The 27,413-nt window shown below is 49.7% G+C and overlaps 1 protein-coding gene across 2 annotated transcripts in view; it reads left to right on the top strand.

Moving 5' to 3' along the window:
• Window positions 1-27,413, top strand: part of ELL (elongation factor for RNA polymerase II) — a 53,997-nt gene that overhangs the window by 1,693 nt on the left and 24,891 nt on the right. For both annotated transcript variants that reach the window (XM_079960639.1, XM_079960640.1), the window contains exons 2-3: window positions 25,974-26,021; window positions 26,649-26,770. In XM_079960639.1, coding sequence (XP_079816765.1) covers window positions 25,974-26,021; window positions 26,649-26,770 — 170 coding nt within the window. The remainder of the gene's footprint in view (window positions 1-25,973; window positions 26,022-26,648; window positions 26,771-27,413) is intronic.

Below are 27,413 nucleotides of genomic sequence, written 5' to 3'. Positions count from 1 at the left end.
TTCCTCATCATAATTGGGGGAGAGGGAAGATGGACCCCCCCCTCCACACATATTGATAGGAGAGGGCGACCCCCCCCACACACATCATGTATAGAGGGAAGGGAAGGGGGGGTCCCGTTTCGTCAGTAGAGAGTAGCCTTCCCCCTCATTGAAAATGGGACACCCCCCCCCCCGCACACACAGTCCTCATTAATAGGAAAGGAGGACCCCGCTTCATGTATAGTGGGGAACCCCCCATTAAGGTAGGGAGGAGGGTACCCCCTCAATTCATCACTGGAGAGCCCCCCCCAATCAGTAGAGTGGGGGGCATTGTAATGGGGAGAGGAGGGGAGGAGAACCCCCCCATCTTAGAGAAGGATCTGGGGACAGACACCCCTATATATTTACGAAGGGAGGACTCTTATCACCTATGGAGACCCCCCTTCTTATAATGGGGGAAGGAAAAGGGGACAGGCCCCCACCTTATGAACAGGCAACTCAGTCCCTTATTAGTATGGGAAATGGGGGGGAAGAGGGACCCCCACATCAATAAATGCCCCTTTTCTTATAATGGGGTGAAAAAGAGGAGAGAAGTATAATGAGGAAAAGAAAGGGGGGTCCCCCTCATTGTTTAGATAGGGAGGGAACAGTGAACCCCCCTTTTTAAATGGGGGTCGTCAAAGGTGGGAGCCCTCCTTTATTTCATAAATATTGGTGGGGGGGGGAGGAAGATGAGAAGTGGATCCCCCGCTACACCATGTAGGCACTGAAAGATCCCCTACACTGAATGAGATGGAACCCACCCACCCCTCAAATATATTATGGGTTGGAGGGGGTGGTTACAGGATTGGGGAGACAGATCCTCCCCCCCAAAAAAAGGTTAGTCTAAGAAGTGGATTTTGTCCCCCTCCTTCTGTCAGCTCTTCCAAAATTAGTCTGAATAAGCGTGGAACACCCCCCCCTTTCATAATTGCTTGGGAGGGGGATGTTGAATGAATTGGGGGGGTCCCTTTTTCTCCCCTTCCCCAAAAGGGCCATTTTGTAGGATGATTTCTTCTTCTCCCTACCCCCCACCTCTGGAAAAAGTAACCTGGAAAAGGAGGAAGTTGATGGAGGAGAGTTTGGGGAGGGGGGAGGAGGAGGTGTGTCCTTGGGGTGTGGTGAAATGAGGAAAGACAGAACTCCCCCTCCTTAAAAAAAAAAAAAGGCTACTATTGTGAGAAGCCCCCCCCCCCCCATACACAACGAAAGAGGCCTGGATACAAGCAGATCCATGTTTTTATAATTATGAATGGAGGTGACTTGGATTGGGGTTGTGTGTGACTGTTACAGGACTAAGGAAACAGAGACAGAACTGCCCCCCCCACTAAGCACCTGTCTCTAAAGATCCCCCCCCCCAGTTCCAAAAAATGGGGATCTGGAAAAAGAAGGGAATCCCCTCCCCATTTTTCATAGGGGAGCTGTGTAATATTAGAGCATGATGTGGAAAGGCAGATTTACAAACTACCCCCCCCCCAATGTCCCAGCAGAAAATTGGGAGGGTGAGCCATAGACTGGACATTCCCCCCCCCCAACTTTAAATATACCAGTTTCGGTGGTGAGTTATGGGCCTGACTTTGCAAAGGATACAAGGAGTTCTCTGCTCTCGCCCGGAAAAGACCAGTGAGCCTGTCCCAGACAGATATTGGGATGGGGGGAGATGGACAGGGCAACCCCCCCCCTTTATAGTACAATCCTAGGCCCGCCTACTCCAAAGTAACCCCCATAGAGTTCTGTGGCTCTTCCTCCAGGAAAACAGGTCTAGCATTGGCAAGCTTTGAGCATCTTATTTGTGAATAATTTCTTCTTCCCGACCCCCCCCCCCAAAAAAGTCTGCCTTGTGAACGAGAGAAGCCCACTAGTAATTACTGTAGTGGAAAGACTAAGGTGGAGGTTTTAAATCAATAACCCCCCAATAATAATAATATTAATAATAATAATAATAATAATAATAATAATAATAAGACACAGCTGAGTAGGGTTCAGAGTAAAGACAGGCCCCTCAAATGTAGGGAGAATCCCTTATATGTGGGGAGGGGAGTTTAAAGGCGGTTTAATGCCCCCCTCCCAAAAAAAGCCAGTTCTCACCCCCCCCACACACCAAGAATGCCATGTCAATCAAAAAGGGTGGGTCAATTTGGAAAGGGGAGTCTTTCAGAGGTGTTTTTAAACGACTGACCACTCTGACAGTTTTAAGAAATAAGTGGTTTTCCCCAAACCCCAGAACTCTTGACTTTTAATCCATCGTTCGCTGCAAATTGCGGCATCCATTTGAGTAACCCGCGCGAAGAGACCCGTATCCTGGTGGCAGGAAAATCGGGGTGCGTACTCGCTGGACCCCTCAGTTTTCCTGCTAAGCGGGGGGGGGGGGGAACCCCGCTTTCTTTGACATGTGGGGCTAGGCTTGGGAAATGAGGGGCTCGGGGAATGGGGCGGGTGCTCTGTGTGGGGAAGCTTAGGGCTTTATGTCCTTGGCTATGTTGTATTGCGGGCCTCTGTGTCACACAGGACTCTTCGGCTGGATAGTGGAACACAACCAGCAGATCCTTGCCCCATATTTCTCTCCCCCCCCCCCGCCCCCAAAATCTGGAGTTTTAAAGAGAACAGAGAGAGGAAGTCCATACTCTGCATCAGTTACAGAACTAGCTCACCACCCACCTAATCTCTCTATCCCACCTCCAGCCTGAGAGTCCAGTGTAGCCCAGAAGCTTGCATCCTGCCTTTTTGACCCCCAGCCCCTACCCCCAAGCTGTGCGACAGGTTGAGGCCCGTTCGGGGCTTGCTTTCCAGGCTTTCTCAGGGCGGCGGGGGCAGCCAGTGCCCTTCCCAGCCCCCTGGCGAAAGCCCTTGGCACCCAGCTGCTTCAGTCTGAGTGTTTGTGCTCAACCTAGGGCGCCACCTCTGAACTGACTTCAGAGGCACAGGAGGGAGGGCTTGTCTCTTGCTTGCGTCGTGGGGCGAAGGACGGGGCGAGTCTGGCTTGTTGGGCGACCTCCTGGTGACGGAGATCCCAACTCTGGATTTCCTGGAGGGTTGCCAAACAATCCTCCGGATGTGGCGGCTCGGCAACTGTGTGAATGTTTTGAAACACTCCCTGGCCTCTTAAGACGGGCTCAAGTTTTTTCAGCGAGAAATAAAAAGTTTCCGCTCAGCAGGGACTCCTGAAAAATCTAATATTCCGGGCTTTTTTTCTTCCTTTTTAAAGGGCACATTTCCCCTTGCCCAATCCATAGGCTGCCTGCCTGCTTGCTTGCTTTCCCTCCCTCCGAGACGGGCCGGCAGGAACCAGGAGAGGCAAACCTGTTTATCGTTGGCAACCTCAGCCTCTGGTGAGGGCAATTTGGGACTGCGTCCCGGACTCTATTTTTAACGTAGGGTGTTGGTTACATGGCGAGGGCCTCAGCCGAGGGCAGGAGGAGGGTTTGTGCTAATTGCACACTGGATGGCATGCCTCCTTCTTCTTCTTCTTCTTCTTCTTCGTTACGGCAATTGCTTGCTAATGAGTGTTTATCAGCTGCAAGAGAAGGCAGAGCGAGGTTGCAGAAGGCTGCTTTGCTCTGCAACCCCAGAACGTTACTTGTTTGCCCGTGCGGTTTATTTTTCGGTGGGTTGGGTGGGATGCATGTAGAACGAACAGGCCCGTTTTCGTAACGGGGACAAGTGTGGGATCCCACCCCCTCCGGCGCACAAACCTTAAAATGAAATCGCAGGTGTGTATTGAACGAGTGGGTGCATAACCAAGGAAATGGGGTCGTTCTGCTGTTTCCAGCCTGTTTTGAGCCCCCCTGGGTGGCTGGGGGAGCCAGATTGTTGCTTGGGCATCAGCACTGTCCAGCGAGTCCAGTGTTAGAAATTAGGCAGGAGCCAGGCGCTCTTTGCTACTGGCGAGGGGTCCGTTTGCGACCGCGTGGCGAGCACAGTTAAAAAACCTCTTCCTTAGTCCATTTTTAGTGCCATTTCCATTTCCACTGTGTGTGTTTCTCCTTATTGCTAGCGAATTATTGCAAAATAGGGTTGCCGTACGTCCAGAATTTCCCGGACATACCCAGAATACTGCAGCCGGAAGTAGCGTCTGGGCAAAAATCAGCTAAAATAGCTCAAAAAGCGGCATTTGTTATTTTAGCCCAACCCCCTGGCAAACAGACGTTCTGTGGTAGTGACCGTAACCTAGATTTTTTCTGAGTTTCTAACGCTGGAAGGGACTTTAAAAGGTAAAGGTAAAGGGACCCCTGACCATTAGGTCCAGTCGTGGCCAACTCTGGGGTTGCGGCGCTCATCTCGCTTTATTGGCCAAGGGAGCTGGCGTACAGCTTCCGGGTCATGTGGCCAGCAGGACTAAGCCGCTTCTGGCGAACCAGAGCAGCGCACGGAAATGCCGTTTACCTTCCCGCCAGAGTGGTACCTATTTATCTACTTGCACTTTGACGTGCTTTCGAACTGCTAGGTTGGCAGGAGCAGGGACCGAGCAACGGGAGCTCACCCCGTCATTGCGGGGATTCGAACCTCCGACCTTCTGATCGGCAAGTCCTAGGCTCTGTGGTTTAACCCACAGCGCCACCCGCGTCCCTGGAAGGGACTTTATAACCTCGCAAACCTCTGGCCCCACTGGCCCAATAGCACACAGATTTTGCAGGGTCTCGAATCCACACCCTTGATCCTGAGGTTTGAGGCGTCGGGTTTGAGGAATCTAGCCCACCACCCTTCCTGTCTTCGCAGTGGCCCACTGCGATGCCTGCAGTGGGAAGCCCACTGCCAGGATTCAAGAGCAGCCAATGGGCTCTGTCCATGGAGCTCTGTTGGAAATCCACACTCTTACTGTGAAGCTCACTGGGTGACCTTGGAGTCAGCCACAACCTCTTGATCTACCTTGCAGGTTCGTTGCAGGGATGAACTGAGGAGGGGGCTGAACCACGGAGAAAACAGTGGGAGATCAGCTCAACAAATAAGCTCTTCTGCTGACCTGCTTAAGAAAGCTGGAGGGGCCAGCTTGATGGAGATGTCAGCCGCCAGCCTTGGCACCCAGAGATCCCCACGTACTCGCAACTGGACCTGCGCCAGTCGCAAAACGCGCCTTGGCGCCCGGCTAATTTCTAACAGTAGAAAGCTACTGCTGCCACCTCCTACTCGAGGGTTTGCCTTTGGAGCACTGTGAGGACAGGAGACTGGGCTTAGATAGGCCTCCTTTGGTTCAGATCCAGCAGCCGAGCTCTTATATGAACATGCGGTCTCAATCGGACCCGTGCCAGTTGCAAAACGCGCCTGGCGCTTGGCTAACAACAAGCCTGAGAGGCAGGGCAGGCCGAGAGCGAGTGGCCAGGGAGCTACCGTGTCTCCCACAGATCCCGAGCGCAGCTTCCTCGCCAGTCGGCCACACACACTCTCTCTTTTTTTTACAAATAATTTTTATTCATTTCCCAACATACATTTATAATATCAAATCTAAATTTGTCACTTATTTTCTCTTTTAGACTTCCTTCAGCCTCTCTAACAATCATCCATTATTCAATTTTTTAATTGCGCATTTCCTAATTTTTATATTTCATTTTATATACCTTCACCCTCTTATTTTTCTTCCATACAATATTCCTCAAACATTCACAGAACTTCTTGAAATCCCACTAGCGTTGTTTGCTCATCACATGTACATTTCAAATAATCTGAAAATTTCCCCCAATCTTCGATGAACTTTTGGTCTCGTAGATATCTAATCTTCCCCGTTAATTTATGCAGTTCTGCATAATCCATCAGTTTCATTCTCCATTCTTCTAACGTCGGTAGTTGTTCCTGTTTCCATTTTTGGGCCAGTAATATTCTCGCTGCTGTTACTGCGTATCGGAAAAGTTTACAATCCTTTATATTTATTTCATTTCCTACTACAGTGGTGCCCTGCAAGACGAACGCCTCGCAAGACGGAAAACCCGCTAGACGAAAGGGTTTTCCGTTTTGGAGGTGCTTCGCAAAACGAATTTCCCTATGGGCTTGCTTCGCAAGACGAAATGTCTTGCGAGTTCCTGCGGGTTCCCCCCCCTTTCCCCCCCTTTTCCTAAGCCGCTTATCAGCTGATCCGCTGATAAACCGCTTAACAGCTGATCCGCTAAGAACCGCTAATAGCGCTAATCCGCTAAGCTGTCAATGGGCTTGCTTCGCAAGACGAAAAAACCGCTATACGAAGAGCCTCACGGAAAGGATTAATTTCGTCTTGCGAGGCACCACTGTATTCCTAAAAGAAAAGCCTCTGGTTTCTTAGCAAATGTATATTTCAACATCCTTTTTCAACTCATTATTTATCAATTCCCAGAAACCCTTCACCTTCTTACAGTCCCACCACATATGATAAAATGTTCCTTCGGCCACACTCTCTCACGCCAGAAAGCCTGTTGCAACCCAAGGCCCGCTGTCAACGCCACAGCAGCTGGGTTGGTTGTGACACTCCAAAGTGAGCTGGCCCACATATACCCAGCTGGGCTTCTTTTCCTGGAGACGACCATCCCAGGATGACTAGTAGCTGGGCGGAGAGAAGATCCGGTTAGGAAATCCCGGCACCCGATCTTGCTTTGCGAGAGAGAGAAACAAAGAGCACAGCTCATCATCATCATAAAAATATTTTTTTTTATTTATACCCCCGCCCTTCCCGGTTCAAAAACCGGGCTCAGGGCGGCTAACAACAAATTATAAAAGCGGCATAAAATACAATATAAAAACATGAATGATAATAAAAATCAATTTAGGGGAAATAAGCATTAGATAATCCCCAGGGCTAGCCAGCTGAATTGGTCCTACTTGGGCCAGCGAGGAGGCCAGGGGGGAATTAGCTGTGGGGTCTTATGATCTTCAAAAAAGGGGAGGGGAAGGGAAATGAAAGATCAGGCTGGATTCAAATTAAAGGCCAGGCGGAATAGCTCTGTCTTACAGGCCCGACGGAAGGAGGTTAAATCCTGAAGGGCCCTGGTCTCATGGGACAGAGCATTCCACCAGGTCGGAGCCATCACTGAAAAGGTCCTGGCCCTGGTGGAGGATAGTCTGACTTCCTTAGGGCCTGGGACCTCTAAACTATGGTTATTCGTGGACCTCCTCTGCGGGCAGACCAGGAGAGGCAATCCCGTAGATACGAGTGCCCTAAGTCACAGCTCAGCAGTCTTTCTGTGTGCAAAAGCTCCTGGGTTCAAGCCGGGTTCAGGGAAAGGCGGCGCTGTGAATGTCCCTGGGACCTGCAGGTATAGGGCGGGATATAAATTCAATAAATAATAATAACCCACCAAGGAGATGGGGAGCAGACTTACAAGCTGCAACATTTGTGGGTTGTTGTTTTCTTTATTTCCAGTTTAGAGAAAACTGAAAGATGGGAGCGTATAAAATAGTGCATGGCATAAAGAAACTGAGTCGAGATTACCGTATTTTTTGCACCATAACACTCACTTTTTTCCTCCTAGAAAGTAAGGGGAAATATCTGTGCGTGTTATGGAGGGAATGCCTACGGGTGGCGGGGGGGATCTGCTGCAGTCGTGAGCAGAGGATCCATGGTTCCCCTTCCTTCCCTCCTCCGTGGCTCGCTTTGAAGCAGCAAAGCGGGAGAAGAGCCGCTGAGTGGGGAGGAGAGAGGGACAGAGAGCCTGCTTCTTAAAAGGAGCAAAGCGGGAGAGGAGAGGAGCCATTTACACGAGTGTAAGCGGCTCCTGTCCGGTTGGCTCCTTTAAAGCAAGCAGGCTCTCTGTCCCTCTCTCCTCCCCACTCAGCTGGCTAAATAGCAGCAAAGTTTTTCAGGGAGCCGGGGAGGAGGGAGAGAAGCAGAGCCCCCTCTTCTGTATTATTAACAGCATCCTTCTCCCCCTACCCCACGTGTGTTCCTTGTCCCTTGAGTGCTTTTCCTTCCCTCCCCACTTAAAACGTGGTTACAAAGCACGGATCCACATGGATCCTCAGGATTTTTGCATTGGGCTACCTCAAACTCACCGTCAGATCACATGTCTGTGGCCACAGCATGAACCACAAAAATCATACATCCACTGTTTCATTTAGAATATTTTTTTTCTTGTTTTCCTCCTCTAAAAACTATGTGCATGTTATGGTCGGGTGCGTGTTATAGAGCGAAAAATACGTTATTTCCCTCCCTCTGTCCTAACGCTAGAACTCAGGGACATCCAGTGAATTTCTCTGGAGCGTTTTCCTTGCCAGAGTCATGGAATTGTTGTGTTGGAACTGACCACGAGGGTCATTTAGTTCTTCCAGTGCAGGAATATGAGGTCAGGCCCCTGTCGGCTCCTCTGACGGCTCTCTCAGGTGCAAATTGCCATCTCGTATTTTTCCATGGGCATTGCCAGGATTGAACCAGGAGCTCTCTGCGTGCGAAACATGTGGTCCGCCCTGTATTTTAAAAAAAACAAACAAGCAAAAACCCATACCTCTCATCCTGCTTTGCAAATTTGCTCCTCTTAAGTTACTAGGTAAAGGTAAAGGGACCCCTGACGGTTAGGCCCAGTCGTGGCCGACTCTGGGGTTGCGGCGCTCATCTCGCTTTATTGGCCGAGGGAGCCGGTGTACAGCTTCCGGGTCATGTGGCCAGCATGACTAAGTCGCTTCTGGCGAACCAGAGCAGCACACGGATACACCGTTTACCTTCCCGCCGGAGTGGTACCTATTTATCTACTTGCGCTTTGACGTGCTTTCGAACTGCTAGGTTGGCAGGAGCAGGGACCGAGCAACGGGAGCTCACCCCGTTATGGGGATTCGAACCACCAACCTTCTGATCGGCAAGCCCTAGGCTCTGTGGTTTAACCCACAGCGCCACCCGCATTAAGTTACTAGTCCACAGTAAAAGAAGAAGAAAAAAAGCACTTCCTGCTCGCACCCTCCCCCACACCTGTTAGTTAATTACTACTCACCGTCCGCTGAAGAGTGACACAACTCTTCCTTCTCTTTGCCCGGCGATTGCTATGTTGCCATAGGCGAGCAGGTGCAAGGTGACTGGAACTGTGACCAGTTTTCACCTCCAGTTACTTTCAGAACCCTTCCAGCGCTGTTGGGAGGGAATAAGGATCTGTGCATGAAATTCATATGTGTGCATAAGGGACGCAGGTGGTGCTGTGGGTTAAACCACAGAGTCTAGGACTTGCCGATCAGAAGGTCGGCAGTTTGAATCCCCGCGACGGGGTGAGCTCCCGTTGCTCGGTCCCTGCTCCTGCCAACCTAGCAGTTTGAAAGCACGTCAAAGCGCAAGTAGATAAATAGGTACCACTCCGGCGGGAAGGTAAACGGCATTTCCATGCGCTGCTCTGGATCTCCAGAAGCTGCTTAGTCCTGCTGGCCACATGACCCGGAAGCTGTACGCCGGCTCCCTCGGCCAGTAAAGCGAGATGAGCGCCACAACCCCAGAGTTGGCCACGACAGGACCTAATGGTCAGGTGGCCCAGCTGCTACGCCCGTATCTGGACAGGGATAGCCTAACCACTGTTGTCTATGCGCTGCTAACCTCAAGGTTAGATTGCCGCAATGCGTTCTACGTAGGGCTCGCTGGGCGGCAAGACTGTTTGAACACATTGCACCGATCATGGGCTGCCGGTTCATTTCTGGGCCCAATTCAAAGTGCTGGTGTCGACCTATAAAACTAACCAGATATTTAACTGCTAATCAGTCATGGTCAGTCTGTCATTTGAAAAACAAGGCTTTACAGCCGTCTTGCCCCAAAAACGACATTTCGCTTTGGCGACGGAAACCTGGGTCTCAGGAGCCATTGGGCGCCTAGCTTATATATCTTTGGGTATGTCTTTAAGTTAACACCTTACATTACAAACCTGACAGTACCAAACTATCGAAGGCTTTTCACCAAAGCCAGACTAAACGTCTTTCCTTCTGCAGTGTTGGCTGGCAGGTTGAGAGGAGTTCCCTTATTTTGCTCGTGTGCTCAAGACATCGATTCCATAAAACATATTTTGTTGCACTGTGCAAAATATGAGCAAGCCAGGGCTGAACTGATACTACCCTCGCTGGTACCTTTCCCGGGAAAATCAGAGGCTCACTATGTCAGGTTCCTACTGGAAGACCGGACAAACACTAGAACATTAGCAGTGGCAAAGTTTTTATCTGTGGTTGCAAGAACCAATGATCCCTATATTGTGAACAAAAGGCTTGTTTAACCTGGAGGTGGGCTGTATGAATTGTGCATTGCTTTGTAATGATTTGTTGGGTCTCTGGACTGTAATAAAGATTGATGATGATATAGCTTTGAGTTTCAAACTTTGGCAGCAGTGCTTCTGAATACCAGTCACTGGAAGCTGCGGGGGGGGGGGGGCAGACTGTTCTTGCGTTCGAATCCTGTTCGTGGGTTTCCCATTGGGAGATCTGGTTGGCCGCCGTGAGACCAGGATGTGAGGCCTGGGTGGACCATTGGCCTGTATTTGTGGATTTCAGCAGTCAGTGTGGAGTTGGGGACCAGAATATGAACACTTAAGCCTTACTAGAAGGGAAGGTTGAATCTTGCATTTCAGGGACGCTGAGCCTCCCTCCCTAGCCTCAAAAGAGCCCCTCCAATCCAGTCGGAACCTGAGCCTTTCTCCCCGAAGCTCTTTGGAATTATTGCCTGTGAAATTTACCTCTGAAACGAATACAGTTGCTATGGGATTCAGCAGCAAATCAGAAGGCTGTTGTGTTATCTTTCCCTTCCTCTCCCTGAGCACACATTGCAGATGGTGGTTGGAAGAGGGGTAAGCGAAAGATGCGGATATTTTGGGTAGGTCGGGTTGTAAGCTACTTAAATTTTATTTTGGGGAGCAGTGAGAAGGCTTGGCTTTTAAGGGTGTCCTGGAAAGTGGTTCGGTCAGCTGCGTTTGTCCCGCCAGTTGTGTTTAGCCAGCCCTATAGCAAAACTCTTGAAGGGAAGTGGGAGGCGCTGTGGGTTGAACCACAGAGCCTAGGACTTGCCGATCAGAAGGTTGGCGGTTCGAATCCCCGCAATGACGGGGTGAGCTCCCGTTGCTCGGTCCCTGCTCCTGCCAACCTAGCAGTTCGAAAGCACGTCCAAGTGCAAGTAGATAAATAGGTACCACTCTGGCTGGAAGGTAAATGGCGTTTCCGTGCGCTGCTCTGATTCGCCAGAAGCGGCTTAGTCCTGCTGGCCACATGACCCGGAAGCTGTACGCCGGCTCCCTCGGCCAGTAAAGCGAGATGAGCACCGCAACCCCGGAGTCGGCCACTACAGGACCTAATGGTCAGGGGTCCCTTTACCTTTTAGCAAAAGTCTTAATCCACTTCTGACACCCTGTTGCACTAGGGGAGTTGATGTTGCGGCGATGGCCCCTGACATGGGTGACTTTGCCCGTGTTTGAAATTAGCCAGGCGCCAGGCGCGCTTTGTGTACTGTGTGCATGCAGTCAGGGGCTGAATCCCCACTTAGGTCACACCCTGACCTCTCCTGGAGTCCAGCACTCTAACCATTGCCCCTCACTGCCTTGCATGCATGCAGCACACCTCAGCAGGCTTAAAATGCCCAGGTAAAGTTTCAACCTATCCAGGGAAGCATCTCTCGAGAACCTTTTATTGTTGGGCTAGGCACCTGCCTCATAGGAAAACCAAAAGCTCGCTCCTATGGAATCGCATGCAACACGAAAAAATGTGTTGCTTGGTCATACAGGTGAAACTCGAAAAATTTGGATATCGTGGAAAAGTTCATTGATTTCAGGAATTCAACTTGAATGGTGAAACTAATATATGAGATCGACTTGTGACACGCAAAGCGAGATGTGCTTCTACTTCTCAGAGGTCCAATCTTGCTCGCTTTGCAATCCTTGTTTTGCTGATTTCCTTGAATATTCTAATTTTCTGAGATGGTTAATTTGGGGTTTTCACCAGCTGTACGCCATGATTATCACAATTATCACAAATCAAGGCTTGACATATCTCGCTTTGCATGTCACGAGTCGATCTCATATATTAGTTTCACCTTTTAAGTTGAATTACTGAAATCAAGGAACTTTCTCACGATATTCAAATTTTTCGAGTTTCACCTGTAATTAAGCCCTCCATGCTTTTTATAAGGGATATATATAGCCTGTCCAGATCTCCCTCCTTTTTCCTTTCCTTTCTTTTTTTTGCATTGGTCACAGGGTGGATTTGATTTAAATAATATTGATTTAAATCTCTCTTTTTTACAGAAAAACTCATTCTTGCTGGTATAATCTTAATATTTACAACCAGATGGAGGTTTCATTTTCGGAATAGCAGATTTTCAGAGCATTTTTTACAGCTATATCAAAAATTACTGATTTGTTTATACCCTTAGAAATACATAGGCAGAAAAATATGAAATTATTGTGAGGTTTAACAAGTCAACTGTTTATATTTGGACAACTTTTCTGCTGTGCTTGATTGGCAGGAGAAAAATAACCATTACCTTAGTAACAATTTGAGCAACTTATTTAACTAAAACGGTAACATTATAGCATATATGTATACCATGTTTGCTAACTGATGTGGTTAAACGATTTTTTAAAAAACCCAAACTTAGACTGAGTTTTAGCACACATGAGAAACTTAAAACAAATCTTTATTTCCTGATGATAGCCTTTGGACCAAGGGTCAGCAGACTTTTTCAGCAGGGGGCCAGTCCACTGTCCCTCAGTCCTTGTGTGGGGCCGGACTATATATTTTTTTTGGGGGGGGGGGGGGATGAACGAATTCCTATGCCCCACAAATAACCCAGAGATGCATTTTAAATAAAAGCACACATTCTACTCATGTAAAAACACCAGGCAGGCCCCCCAAATAACCCAGAGATGCACTTTAAATCAAAAGACACATTCTACTCATGTAAAAACACGCTGATTCCCGGACCGTCCACAGGCCGGATTGAGAAGGCGATTGGGACGGATCCGGCCTTAGTTTTCCTACCCATGCTTTGGGCTATAAGAGGCTTCCTCAACCTCGGCCCTCCAAATGTTTTTGCCCTACAACTCCCATGATCCCTAGCTAGCAGGACCAGTGGTCGGGGATGATGGGAATTGTAGTCTCAAAACATCTGGTTGACGAAGCCTGGACTATAATGTGACTTAAATAGAAAACTATCTGTAGAAATATTTTTTTTCCTCCAAAAGCATTTTATTTTAAAAATCAGATTAAAATAAAATAAAAATCCGATTAAAATTTTTAAAAATCTGATTATTATTTTTTAATCATTGATTTATATCCACCCTAATTGGGCAGTTGTTGAGTTTGGGGGCTCTTGCCGTGTGTAGGTTTGTGGCTTGTGTATGCAAGCCTGTGTGTGTGTGTGTGTCCCGCCTCCGTTCTTTCGCAGTCTCTTTCTCGGAATTAGCCTCAAGCGCTGGGCTGCAACTCTGTCTGTGCAAATCTTGCAATAACAACCTGGCTTTCACAGCTGAGCCTTATAATAACAAACAGGGAGAGGTGGGGGGGGGGGAGAAAGTTGAGCAAGGAAGTGGGTTTCTGGTTTCTAAGCGTTCCCGGAGACTTTAGTAAGCGGGGAGGCCGGCAGTGCGTATTGCAGGCCGTCGGGTTTTTGGCAGTGGAGGGGGGGGTCCCTTCCTGCCTTGGGGTTTTTAAAACCACCGCGTATCAAGAACCCAGCGCCATTACGAGGTGTGCCTCGGGGCAAAGGAATAGAACCAAAGAACTGGAGTTGGGTGGGATCCAGTTGTTCTCATGTTTTGCTCAGGACATCATGTGGCGCAGTGGTTAAGAGTCTCGGACTGGGACCTGGCAACGGGGAGCTCACCCCGTCATTGCGGGGATTCGAACCGCCGACCTTCTGATCGGCAAGTCCTAGGCTCTGTGGTTTAACCCACAGTGCCACCCGCGTCCCCTTCAGGTATATAAGCTAGGCACCAAATAGCTCCTTAAACCAGGGTTGCAGTGGCCCAAACAGAACGCCTGGTTGCCATTTTGGGCACCAGTTGGCTCGAAAGTGGTTTTTCCCCATACAACTTGGTTCCTGAAATCCATTGTGCAGATAAAATATAACGGGTAGAATTCTGCAGGATGCGTTGCCGGTGTGTGAAAACAGCCAAGATCCAAGAATCCCTAGGCATGCATCTCCAGTTGGTGGAGGAGACATTGGGACAGTGGCCGGTAAAGGTAACGGGACCCCTGACCATTAGGTCCAGTCGTGGCCAACTCTGGGGTTGCGGCGCTCATCTCGCTTTACTGGCCGAGGGAGCTGGCGTACAGCTTCTGGGTCATGTGGCCAGCATGACTAACCCGCCTCTGGCGAACCAGAGCAGCACATGGAAACGCCGTTTACCTTCCCACTGGAGTGGTACCTATTTATCTACTTGCGCTTTGACGTGCTTTCGAACTGCTAGGTTGGCAGGAGCAGGGACTGAGCAATGGGAGCTCACCCCGTCGCAGGGATTCGAACCGCCAACCTTCTGATTTACAGTGGTGCCTCGCAAGACGAAAAGAATCCATTCCGCGAGTCTCTTCGTCTAGCGGTTTTTTCGTCTTGCGAAGCAAGCCCATTGACAGCTTAGCGGATTAGCGCCATTAGCGGCTTTTAGCGGATAAGCGGCTTAGCGGCTTAGAAAAAGGGGGGGGAAAGGGGGGAAAAACCCGCAGGAACTCGCAAGACATTTTCGTCTTGCAAAGCAAGCCCATAGGAAATTCGTTTTGCGAAGCACCTCCAAGACGGAAAACTCTTTCGTCTAGCGAGTGTTCCGTCTTGCGAGGCATTCGTCTTGCGGGGCACCACTGTATTTCCATTTCCACTGTGTGTTTTTCCCTTCTTTCATACTGGGACAAGTGAATTGCTGCAAGAGCGAGCTACAGTTGAGCAATGAGATTGTAGTATTGGAATGGGACCCCATGGGTCATCTATTCCAACCCCCTGGTGAACAGGCCTAGTCCTGCAGCCGGACAGCGTGCGTTCTGTATTCAGATGCACGGTTTACTCTGTACATATGCCCGTATTTTATAAAAATGTACGCACCGTTTGGTTGTAAAGAGAGAACAGGGGAAGAAAAGCTCAGGGCAGTTCACAGAGAGAACAAAACAATGAAGCGATCAGCAGAAACAACTCTTTAAAAACACTCAGAAGATAAAATAAGCCATAAACGTAAAAGCAGATTAAACCCAACACCTGAATTCTGCATGTCAGGGCAGGCTTGCTTAAACGAAAATGCTTTTTGGCAGGTTCTGAAAAGAGTGCGGGCTTTGTCACACTAAAATGCACACTGTATTCATTACCATTGTGGAGTGAACATTATGTGGAACCTCAGAGCAGTTGAGAGGGTGTTTATGGTAAGGCGATATTTGCAAGTGAACTGGTCCCAAGCTGTTAAGGGCTTTGTAAAGGTAAAGGGACCCCTGACCATTAGGTCCAGTCGTGGCCGACTCTGGGGTTGCGGTGCTCATCTCGCTTTATTGGCCGAGGGAGCCGGCGTACAGCTTCTGGGTCATGTGGCTAGCATGACTAAGCCGCTTCTGGCGAACCAGAGCAGCGCACGGAAACGCCGTTTACTTTCCCGCCGGAGTGGTACCTATTTATCTACTTGCACTTTGAAGTGTTTTCGAACTGCTAGGTTGGCAGGAGCTGGGACCGAGCAACGGGAGCTCACCCCATCATTGCGGGGATTCGAACCACCGACCTTCTGATTGGCAAGTCCTAGGCTCTGTGGTTTAACCCACAGCGCCACCCACGTCCCACCATGGTTAAGAGTTCCTGAAATTCTTTCTGATGGTGCTGAGAAAATAGAACGAATGGAATTCTTACAGGATGGGGTTTCAGAGTGTGAAAACAGATCCAAGGATTTTCAGGCATGCACCTACAGATTTTGGAGACACTGGGTGCAAAAAGCTCCTGTTGAGTTTTGAAGTCTGCTTTCACCCTTGCTTCTAAGAACCAGCAGTCTAAAAAGCTTTTGTTTGGGCAGGGCTGTTGCTTGCTTAAACTATCTCTGGCAACCGGACGGGCACCTGGGTGGTTTCGAGAATTGCCATCGTTGCAGGTGGTTTGGTGTCAACTTGGATACGAGGAAATATATTTAAGTTACTACTCTGATGGCATTTGACACCATTACGGTATAGCTGTGTTGATAAAACTATCCTACCGTTGTTCTACAAGAGGCTGCAATAGTTATAGGTACATTATTTCACATGTGTTGGAACTGCCCTGAAAGCCTTGGGGGTATAGGGCCGTATATAAATTCAATCAATCAATCTATCAATAAAACGTGAACATATAAAGCCCTTCTGGCAGAGAGTGCTCACCGGAATAACCTTTATTACGGGTCAACATGTGCAATGTACCAAAGTTTGGGATTGTTAACTATTTTTTAAGAATGGCAACCCGACCTTCGTTATAAAAGAACTAATTAATTTTATTTTAGTAGCAGCTCCGAATCGGAAAGGGACCTCTGTGTATCTCTCGTTGGAAACAGAATGTACGGTCTCCCGCTGTTATCAGAAAAATGATTGAAGAGATCATGTCCATTGCATAATACGAACAATGTGTAGACTGTTTTGTTGAAATGGGCTATCCATTTGTGAAAATACTTTACCGCTAACTTTACTGGCAAGCTACCAAAATTGTCACTTTTGCAAACATCCAGTTTTCAAAAAACGCAAATACAGCCTTTGACTTCCCTCCCCCTTTCTGTGCTTCCTTGCGTTCCAATTTCCACGCTACATCTCCTTTCTAATTCCAGTGATGAATAAATCCTTTAATATCGCTTGACGTAAATTTTGGCTGCGAGTTCCAAATCAGTCCTGCTGCTAATGAATTTAGTCGTTTGCAAGGATTTATCGAATACGTTGTATACTTCCCCTTTTCTTTATTAAAAGAATTGATATTTCCTGGTTTCTAGTTCTTCCTGTATGTTTTGGACATTTCGGCGTAGTCCATTTGGCAAACTTAACTGGATTGATCCGCCAGGGAGTGTTGAGGAGTTTTGCTTTTGTATTTTTCTCTCTGTTGCAATTGCTAGGTATTGGAAATTAATATAACTATATATATAATTCTGGCAGGATTTTCAGGTTGGGCTAGGGCAAAGGGATCTCAGAGCAGTTTCCCTGGGTCTTATTTTTTCAGCAGTGTCTGCATGGGGAGGTAACACCCCCCCAGCTAATTACCGCCCCAGCGCCTATTAGCTGTGAGCTCTCGGCTTGCCATCTGACCCCAGCCAAGCTTGCCTTCCTTTGGGTTCTTCCTTTGGCACACCCCGCAAAGCCGCTTGGATATTTTGAATCTCTCTTTCTCTCATTAGAGCTGGCAGGGGGCGGCGAAAGACCTGCGCCTTCTCCCAGCTTCGTAAGGACTCGTTTTTTTCCTTCCTGATACTGTCTCTTTTCCCTCCCTCCTTCCTTCCTTCCTTCCTTCTCCACCTCGTGGCATCAGCAGCACCTTGGAAGCGCAAGGGGAGGGGGAAGAGGGCCTGTTCCGCCTCACAACCCTAGCGCGCAAGTTACTAGTCCACAAGGAAAACAAAACGGTCACTCTCAAAGCTCTTGACCTAGCTCAAGGTTGTCCTCTGAACTGTTTGTTGTTTAGTCGTGTCCGACTCTTCGTGACCCCCTGGACCAGAGCACGCCAGCCACTCCTGTCTTCCACTGCCTCCCACAGTTTGGTCAAACTCATGCTTCAAGAACACTGTCCCACCATCTCGTCCTCCGTCGTCCCCTTCTCCTTGCATCCTCCATCTTTCCCAGCATCAGGGTCTTTTCCAGGGAGTTTTCTCTTCATATGAGGTGGCCAAAGTCTTGGAGCCTCAGCTTCACGATCTGTCCTTCCAGTGAGCTCTCAGGGCTGATTTCCTTTAGAATGGAGAGGTTTGGTCTTCTTGCAGTCCATGGGACTCTCAAGAGTCTCCTCCAGCACCAGAATTCAAAAGCATCCATTCTTTTGTGATCAGCCTTCTTTATGGTCCAGCTCTCACTTCCATACATCACTACTGGGAAAACCAGAGCTTTAACTATACGGGCCTTTGTTGGCAAGGTGATGTCTCTGCTTTTTAAGATGCTGTCTAGGTTTGTCATTGCTTTTCTCCCAAGGAGCAGGCGTCTTTTAATTTCGTGACTGCTGTCACCATCTGCAGTGATCATGGAGCCCAAGAAAGTAAAATCTCTCACTGCCTCCATTTCTTCCCCTTCTATTTGCCAGGAGGTGATGGGGCCAGTCCTCTGAACTAGCCAGACGTTTAACTGAGAATCAACCACAGCCAGTCCATCAATTGGAAAATCAGACTTGCCCAAAAATGACACCTGGGCATTCTGTTTTGGCAACTGTAACCCTGATCCAATGAGCCATTTGGCGCCAAGTTTATATATCTGAGTTTCTAACACTGTCTAGGCCCTGGAAGGGTGGAGTGGGGGTCTCTTTCCACATTCTTAAGATCCCGGGCCCTGTGCATAGGATGCTGCCCGTATCCTAACACATAGCCATTTCCGGCAACCTGAGACGCCCTCCATAAGTTTCGTACTACAACTCCCAACCTGGCGCCGGGTTGCCGGAGCTCATCAGCTGGTTTTGCTGTGGCGGGGGCAGGGGGAGGCACGGAAAGAGGTTATTTCCGCAGGCTCCTTAGCTTTTGAAGAAGCCGGTAGTCCTCATGGGTGCAAATTCAGCGCAGGGGCGTAGAACCTCCAGGGACCGTGCAATCGTTTTGCAAGGAGGGGCAGAGAAGGGTGTCTTGGTTCTCTTCCCCCCCCCCTCCGCTCGCCTCTCCAGCTTTTCTGTGCCTGCAGCAGCGCATCTCTCTTGGGGGAGCAGGAGAGAGTTGCAGAAACCATAGGAAACCGACCTCCCTGCAGGGAAAGCCTTTTATAAGCGCCACCCCGCCGTTCCGCCTTAGGCGGAGAGATAGAACCGTACGCTGATGTCATGGGGGAACAGGCTCCAGTCTGTTCCCAGGTCTACCAGAGTGTCTCGTGGGGCGGGCGGGGGGGGGGAATCCAAGCAGAGAGGACCCCCAAGTCCCTTTAGAGCTGGCAGAGCCGTCGGGACATTGGATGGGGCGGTGGCAGTCGGGTGCCCCTGCCAGCATGGCGTCCTGTAGACCTGGCAATCGAAAATAAGTCTGCGGAAGTTGCTAGTCCACAATACAAAACGGTTTATGAGCCTGCCTTGGGTGGGTATGTGGTAGAACAACTGCTTTGCATTTAGAAGGTCTCAGATTCAGTCTTCAGTGGCGTTCTTCAGGTATGGCAGAAAAAGAGAGACAGAGAGAGAGAGAGAGACAGCCGGTCAGTTCATTTACCTCGCAAGGTTGTTGTAGGGATGGCCTCCATCGTTCTGCCCGGACACTGAGGTCCAGCGCCGAGGGCCTTCTGGCGGTTCCCTCCCTGCAAGAAGCCAAGTTACAGGGAACCAGGCAGAGGGCCTTCTCGGTGTTGGCTCCCTCCCTGTTGAACGCCCTCCCACCAGATGTCAAAGAGAAAAATAACTACCAAACTTTTAGAAGACATCTGAAGGCTGCCCTGTTCAGGGAAGCTTTTAATGTTTAATAGGTTATTCTATTTTAGTGTTTTGTTTGAAGCCTCCCAGAGTGGCTGGGTATAAATAAATTATTATTATTATTATTATTATTATTATTATTATGAACTCAGATATATCAGCTAATCAACAAACGGCACCTGATACCTAGGTTGCAGTCGGCGCAGCAGAATTTCTAGGTACCTTTTCTTTTTGCAGTGAAGTTTATTATTATTATTTGTTTCAAAAATATTTTTATTGAAAGTTTTCACCATAAAGATACAATAAAAATCAATCTAATCCAAGCAAGAAAGAGATAAAGAGGAGCGTACATAAGACAATAAAAAGCAAGGCGAGAGAAAAGAAAGAAAAAAGAAAACAAAACAGATTTTTTAAAAGGTGCGGGTGGCACTGTGGTCTAAACCACTGAGCCTCTCGGGCTTGCCGATCAGAAGGTCGGCGGTTCGAATCCCCGTGACGGGGTGAACTCCCGTTGTTTGGCCCCAGCTCCTGCCCACCTAGCAGTTTGAAAGCATGCCAGTGCAAGTAGATAAATAGGTACAGCTCCGGCGAGAAGGTAAACTGTGTTTCTGTGCGCTGCTCTGGTATTGCCAGAAGCGAACTTAGGTTGTCTACCCCTAGGTCTGTCTCTGTACAAAGCAGCTTTCTGTGTTCTTATGCATGCCCCTTATTTATGTGTCTGTTTGCGTATCTGTAAATTGCGCTCTCATAAAAAATACATCAAGGATTTTAAAAAAAAGAAGTCAGCAATAAAGTGTTGGTTATTGGTTCAGAGGGGGGACGCAGGTGGCGCTGTGGGTTAAAGCCTCAGCGCCTAGGACTTGCCGATCGAAAGGTCGGCGGTTCGAATCCCTGCGGCAGGGTGCGCTCCCGTTGCTCGGTCCCAGCGCCTGCCAACCTAGCAGTTCGAAAGCACCTCCGGGTGCAAGTAGATAAATAGGGACGGCTTACCAGCGGGAAGGTAAACGGCGTTTCCGTGTGCGGCTCTGGCTCTGGCTCTGGCCAGAGCAGCGATGTCACGCTGGCCACGTGACCCGGAAGTGTCTCCGGACAGCGCTGGCCCCTGGCCTCTTAAGTGAGATGGGCGCACAACCCCAGAGTCTGTCAAGACTGGCCCGTACGGGCAGGGGTACCTTTACCTTTTTACCTTTATTGGTTCAGAAGAGAAAATCGCTTCATTTGCGGGAACAGGTTCTGTGTGGGATGTTTCGGAGGGAGAAACCAAACTTCGTTATCTACAAAAAGTTTTGCAAACTTCTCTGCCCGAATACCCGGAGGAATCATGCCTCCACTTGCCACAACCAACCCTGTCGTAAGGAAAGTTCCCAATGTGTGTTTCAGATCCCCGCCCCCCCCCCCCCCCCCGGTAGCTTAGCTTCTCAGTTCTCATTTAACTTCCTCCTTCCTGCCAACTTTCTGTTTCGAAACCTTTGCTGAAAAAAGGCATCTTTTTTTTTTTTTTTTTTTAAAGAGATAAGTCTGCTTATTGGAAACCAAAAGGCAGAATAAGAATAGAACGGGGGGGGGGGGATTTTTTTAATTTTAAAAAATCTCTCCTGGTTGGAGGCCAGGGACTTTTTCCCTCTGCAGAAGGGGAAGTTGGCAAAGAGAGAGAGAGAGAGAGAGATTAGGTGCCCTTCCTAAGGGAGGAGAGGAATAAGTCTATAAGGTTGGCGGGGGGGGGCATTAAAATGCCCGGCAGCCCCCACCCCGAGAGGCACAAACACATACCCCAAAGTGATTTTTGCCACTGCCCCATCTCTGAGTTTTCTCCATCAGCTGCAAAAAAAGCATGGCACAACTTTGAGTGTGTTGTTGTTGTTGTTTAGTTGTTTAGTCGTGTCCGACTCTCCGTGACCCCATGGACCAGAGCACGCCAGGCACTCCTGTCTTCCACTGCCTCCCACAGTTTGGTCAGACTCATGCTGGTAGCTGTCCAACCATCTCGTCCTCTGTCATCCTCTTCTCCTTGTGCCCTCCATCTTTCCCAACATCAGGGTCTTTTCCAGGGAGTCTTCTCTTCTCATGAGGTGGCCAAAGTCTTGGAGCCTCAGCTTCAGGATCTGTCCTTCCAGTGAGCACTAAGGGCTGATTTCCTTCAGAATGGATAGGTTTGATCTTCTTGCAGTCCATGGGACTCTCAAGAGTCTCCTCTAGCACCTGAATTCAAAAGCATCCATTCTCTGGCGATCAGCCTTCTTTATGGTCCAGCTCTCACTTCCATACATCACTTCTGGGAAAACCAAAGCTTTAACTATACGGACCTTTGTTGGCAAGGTGATGTCTCTGCTTTTTAAAATGCTGTCCTTTTAAGATGAGTGTCTACACACAAATAAACACTTGCATGGGGGGGGGGGACAGAGGACAATGGCAATGCAAAGCCGGGCACTTAATCTCTGGCTTTTGCAAACTACTGATTTTTATTAGCGGGCCGTGATATGATAAGGAGCAGACTTCGAGCTCTTAAGGAGGTGAAGAGAAGCTCAAAAGTGTGCTCAAAGGGCCTGGGGAACCTCAAAATCCAACCCAGGGGTGCTTTGCGGGAGCGTATTGATTCATCAAAACTATGGCTAGGCAAACTAAGGCCTGGGGGCCGGATCTGGCCCAATTGCCTTCTAAATCCGGCCTGCGGACGGTCCGGGAATCAGCGTGTTTTTACAGGAGTAGAATGTGTCCTTTGATTTAAAATGCACCTCTGGGTTATTTGTGGGGCATAGGAATTTGTTCATTCCCCCCCGGCCCCCCACAAGGGACAGTGAACTGGCCCCCTGCTGAAAAAGTTTTCCAACCCCTGATCAATACATTGTGAGTTGAATTGCGCGATCGGGGTGTGTGTGTGTGTGTGTGTGTGTGTGTGTTTTTATTTTATTTGGCCGGATGGGTCAGATCTTTATCTCCCTGCTGCCGTCTCTGCACAGGCCAGCTTCTGGTGTCAAGTCCTGCACACTCGCCCAAAGCTGGCCAGTAGGAGAGAGAGCGACCACGCAGGATCGAAGCCCTTGCCCATCAGTTGTATGTGCTTCAATCCTGCGTTCTGCACTCTCAAAGAGTGCCTGGCTTTTACAGTGGTGCCCCGCAAGACGGAAAACCCACTAGATGAAAGGGTTTTCTGTTTTGGAGGCGCTTCGCAAAACGAATTTCCCTATGGGCTTGCTTCGCAAGACGAAAATGTTTTGCGAGTTCCTGCGGGGTTTTTTCCCTTTCCTCCCCCTTTTCATAAGCCGCTAAGCCGCTTATCAGCTGATCCGCTGATAAACCGCTTAACAGCTGATCGCTAAAAACCGCTAAACCGCTAATAGCGCTAATCCGCTAAGCTGTCAATGGGCTTGCTTCGCAAGACGAAAAAACCGCTATACGAAGAGCCTCACGGAACGGATTAATTTCGTCTTGCGAGGCACCACTGTATTATTATTTAAATGAACTTCTTCCACTTCTGCTCATCGTGGGATGAGTTCACGGAGGCCACAGCGGAACCCCCACCCACAGAGGGAGTCTTATCTCCAAATGCCAGCTGCTTGGCAGGGGCTGGACTTCCCCTCTTGCCATTGCTTCTGCATCTGGCTGGTTGGGACGTTGGACGGGGTGGAAAACTGGCCTGGGCGCCGGCCAGGAGCCGCATGCTGATTCTGAGGTTTCCCAGGCGGCGCCGGCAAACTTTCAAGGTTCTAGAAACTAGAAACGGCGACGCTATTATTAAGTGAAAACAAGAGATTCATATGAACTCTCGGTACTGAACAAGACCACCCACTTCCTGCGCCCGCGCACCTGCACAGCACCCTGGCAGGATGGCAACCTTCTGCAACGGCAGGGCAGATATAGGACAAAATAAAACCGCAGGGTGGTAGACGAAGGTAACCGCAGGTCAAAGCTGCCCTGAGCCCGGCTTCGGCTGGGGAGGGTGGGATATAAATAAAAAATTTTATTATTATTATTATTATTATTATTATTATTATTATTATTATTATTAGAGGGAGAGGGCAGCTGCCTCCAAATCCTTCAACGGCCGCCACGTGGGAGGTGGGGAAAAATCTGTTTTCTGCTGTTCCGGAAAGCAGGGCCTGAGCCACTGCCGTAAGCAGGGAAGAGTCGCTTCTGTTGTGCTCAGGTCCTCTTGGGGCATCTTGTTGGCCACGGCGAGGGCAGATCGCCCCCCCCCTTTCGGCCTGATGCGGCTGCTACCTGTTCTCCTCTTATCAAGGTTCCTAAATGGAGCCTCCATGGACAGAGGCACTCTACCTTAGAATGGCAGAGGAGGAGGAGAGCGGGAGGAAGCTATTGCTCTCGCCTCCTGCTTGTGGGGGTTCCCTGTGGTAAGGTTACCAGATTTATATCAGTGAAATCGGGGACACAATCAATCAAAAGAGGAAAGAAGTTATTAAAGAAAATAAAAGAAGTAATATCTTCTCTTCTGCGGTCTCTTCTGTTGCGCGGCCTTCCTCTGGGTCCCGGCCTTTCTTGGAGCACTCGCCGTGCTGCCCCCTCCCTCCTTCCTTGCACTGCGATCCCCTACAGGTTTACTCAGGAGTAAGCGTTAGTTAACCCACAGGAACGCGGGTGGCGCTGTGGGTTAAACCACAGAGCCTAGGACTTGCCGATCTGAAGGTCGGCAGTTCGAATCCCCGCAACAGGGTGAGCTCCCATTCCTCGGTCCCTGCTCCTGCCAACCTAGCAGTTCGAAAGCACATCAAAGTACAAGCAGATAAATAGGTACCACTCCGGCGGGAAGGTAAACGGCATTTCCGTGCGCTGCTCTGGTTCGCCAGAAGCGGCTTAGTCCTGCTGGCAACGTGACCCGGAAGCTGTATGCCAGCTCCATCGGCCAATAAAGCGAGATGAGCGCTGCAACCCCAGAGTCGGCCACGACTGGACCTAATGGTCAGGGGTCCCTTTACCTTTAAGCGTTAGCAGAACCCCTCCTCCTCCTGCTGCTGCCCTGCCCGTCTGTCTGGGCATCTCCTGTGCAGGCATCGCCCAGCGGCTGCCCATCTGCGCTGTGGCGCGCCCAGTCAGCGGGTCCAGGGCAGAGCAGGTGGCGAGCGTGCAGGAGGAGGCGAGCTTCGGCCGGATCAGCTCGTCTCCTGCTCGCCTTTCATCCGTGATGGCCAGCGATGAGCTGTCCAACAAGCTGCAACAGCCGCCGAAGCACCACCCAGAGCCCAAGCCAATGGCCTTGGGCAGCGGTGCCCACAGCGAGCTGAGGGCCAAGTTGCAGTGGTGCACCGAGCTCAACGCCCCATGCAGCTTTCACCCGGCGCCGGCACCCAGCGCTGTGTCTTCAACCCATACTCAGAGTCCCCATATGATGTGTCTTGTGCGCAGCACATCATATGGGGACTTCCAGCAAGGCAAAGTGGTGGGCACCACGGTAATAATAATAATAATAATAATAATAATAATAATAATAATAATAATACAGTGGTAAAAGGTAAAGGTAAAGGTACCCCTGCCCGTACGGGCCAGTCTTGACAGACTCTGGGGTTGTGCGCCCATCTCACTCAAGAGGCCAGGGGCCAGCGCTGTCCGGAGACACTTCCGGGTCACGAGGCCAGCGTGACATCGCTGCTCTGGCGAGCCAGAGCCGCACACGGAAACGCCGTTTACCTTCCCGCTGGTAAGCGGTCCCTATTTATCTACTTGCACCCGGAGGTGCTTTCGAACTGCTAGGTTGGCAGGCGCTGGGACCGAGCAGCGGGAGCGCACCCCGCCGCAGGGATTCGAACCGCCGACCTTTCGATCGGCAAGTCCTAGGCGCTGAGGCTTTAACCCACAGCGCCACCTGCGTCCCTCAATACAGTGGTACCTTGGGTTAAGTACTTAATTCGTTCCAGAGGTCCGTTCTTAACCTGAATCTGTTCTTAACCTGAAGCACCACTTTAGCTAATAGGGCCTCCTGCTGCTCCCGTGCCACTGGAGCACGATTTCTGTTCTCATCCTGAAGCAAAGTTCTTAACCCGAGGTACTATTCCTGGGTTAGCGGAGTCTGTAACCTGAAGCGTATGTAACCTGAAGCGTCTGTAACCCGAGGTACCACTGTAATAAATTTTATTTATACCCTGCCCTCCCCAGCCAAGATGGGACTCAGGGCGGCTAACACCCGATGTAAAAACAAATTGATTGAAATACAACTTAAAAACAAGATTAAAATATATTAAAATATTAAAATACAGCCTCATTTCAATGGAAACTCAAATCAAAAACTTTTGGGGGGATGAAAACGTCAAGGCTAACTTTCCAGAGTTAGCGGGCAACTCCTGAAGCTAGCCAGAGCCAACTGTGATACCAGGCTGGCTCTCGGCTGCTGGGACTGCCACAGTTCCCGGGGACATTAGATGAAATCCGAGGATGGAATTTGTCCGGGGACAAATCTGCAAATCCGGGGACTGTCCCCGGGAAATGGGGATGTCTGGTAACCCTACCCTATGGGGCATCTAGCTGCCCTTCGGGGTCTGATTCCAGTTGTTGCAAGAGTCTCCGTAATGTCCCCACATTAATTTCTCTCCTCTGTCTGCTGCTCTCTTTCCAGGACTCGGTGGCGCTGAAGCCGTCGATTCAGTTCGAAGGAAGCCAAGGGGTAAGTCGAAGGCCTGTGACTGAATGTAAAAAAAAATCTGCTTTGCGCTCTCTCTTTAAAAATAATCATAATGGCCTCTCTGGCGCTGAGTCGGGACAATGGGATTTTGGTTAGGAGGTTCAGAATCCAGGCTGAATCTCGTAGGAGCCCCTTTAAAAAAAAAAAAGGTAGTTCAGATATGAGTTTTCAGTAAGAAACTGGAAACGGCCGTTATTCTATTCTTGGGGCTGGTTTGTTGGAAACTGAGCCTTTTCTCTTTCCCTGTTTCGCTTTGTGAGAGCTGCTGATGGCACCTGACATCTCTCTGTCATGCAGAACGGTTCCTGAGCACCCCCCTGCAAGGTCCACTTCCGCCCTTAAGCTGGGAACTGGGGCGAAGGCTTTGCATAGGGCACCCGTTTCCTTTACAAATTTAATACACAATAATAATAATAGATTGGAGGTTTTTGAACAGAGGTTGGGACCGCCAGATCTTCAGGCGGGATTCCTGCGTTGAAGTGGGTTGGATTGGATGAGCCCTGGGTGCCCCTTCCAAATCTCCTGTTCCCTTATTCTGTGACCCGCTGGCTAAGGCTTCATGTGTACATCTTCTAATCTTATTTTCTTTTGAAAAAACCAACAACCCAGCACATCTCGATACCTCGGCCGGACGGAGCAGCAGGAGCCCAGACGTTCTCGTTTTACCTCTCCAACATCGGGAAGGATAGTCCCCAGGGGAGTTTTGACTGTGTCCAGCAGTATGTCTCCAGGTGAGTTGCCCCGTCCAGGCCCCAATCCCTGCATTTCCCACGGCCGGCAATGTGGGTTTTCTGCAGATTTTCAAATGGGAGTAGAACGCCCCTGAAAACTTCCTGACACCGATAGGGCAATTTGCGACACATTCTACTCTGGGGTGGGAGCCTTCCCCCTTCGGCCAGTGGTCAGCGGAGCCAGAGGGGGGAGTGGGCAGGGCGCTGGGTGCAAATACTACCTTTGCACATTAGGCTCGTTTCTGCACATGCTCAGGAACCCCTCTTTGTCCCCTGATCCACACAAGCAGAGTGTCTGGCCAGAGAAGTCCATGCTCTGGTTATCTCCCGCTTGGGCTACTACAATGACCTCTACGTGGGGCTCCCTTTGAAGGTGACCCGGAAACTACAACTAATCCAGAATGCGGCAGCTAGACTGGTGACTGGGAGTGGCTGCCGGGACCACATAACACTGGTCCTGAGAGACCTGCATTTGCTCCCAGTACGTTTCCAAGCACAATTTAAAGTGTTGGTGCTGACCTTTAAAGCCCTAAACAGCCCAGTATCCCTGAAGGAGCGTCTCCACCCCCATCGTCCAGCCTGGACACGGAGGTCTAGCTCCAAGGGCCTTCTGGCGGTTCCCTCCCTGCGAGAAGTGAGGTTA

The sequence above is a fragment of the Podarcis cretensis genome, assembly GCF_951804945.1.
Source record: "Podarcis cretensis genome assembly, chromosome: 18".
In the NCBI taxonomy this organism is placed as follows: Eukaryota; Metazoa; Chordata; class Lepidosauria; order Squamata; family Lacertidae; genus Podarcis; species Podarcis cretensis.
The sequence above is the reverse complement of the archived record's forward strand: the minus strand, read 5'-3'. Positions and strand labels throughout refer to the sequence as shown.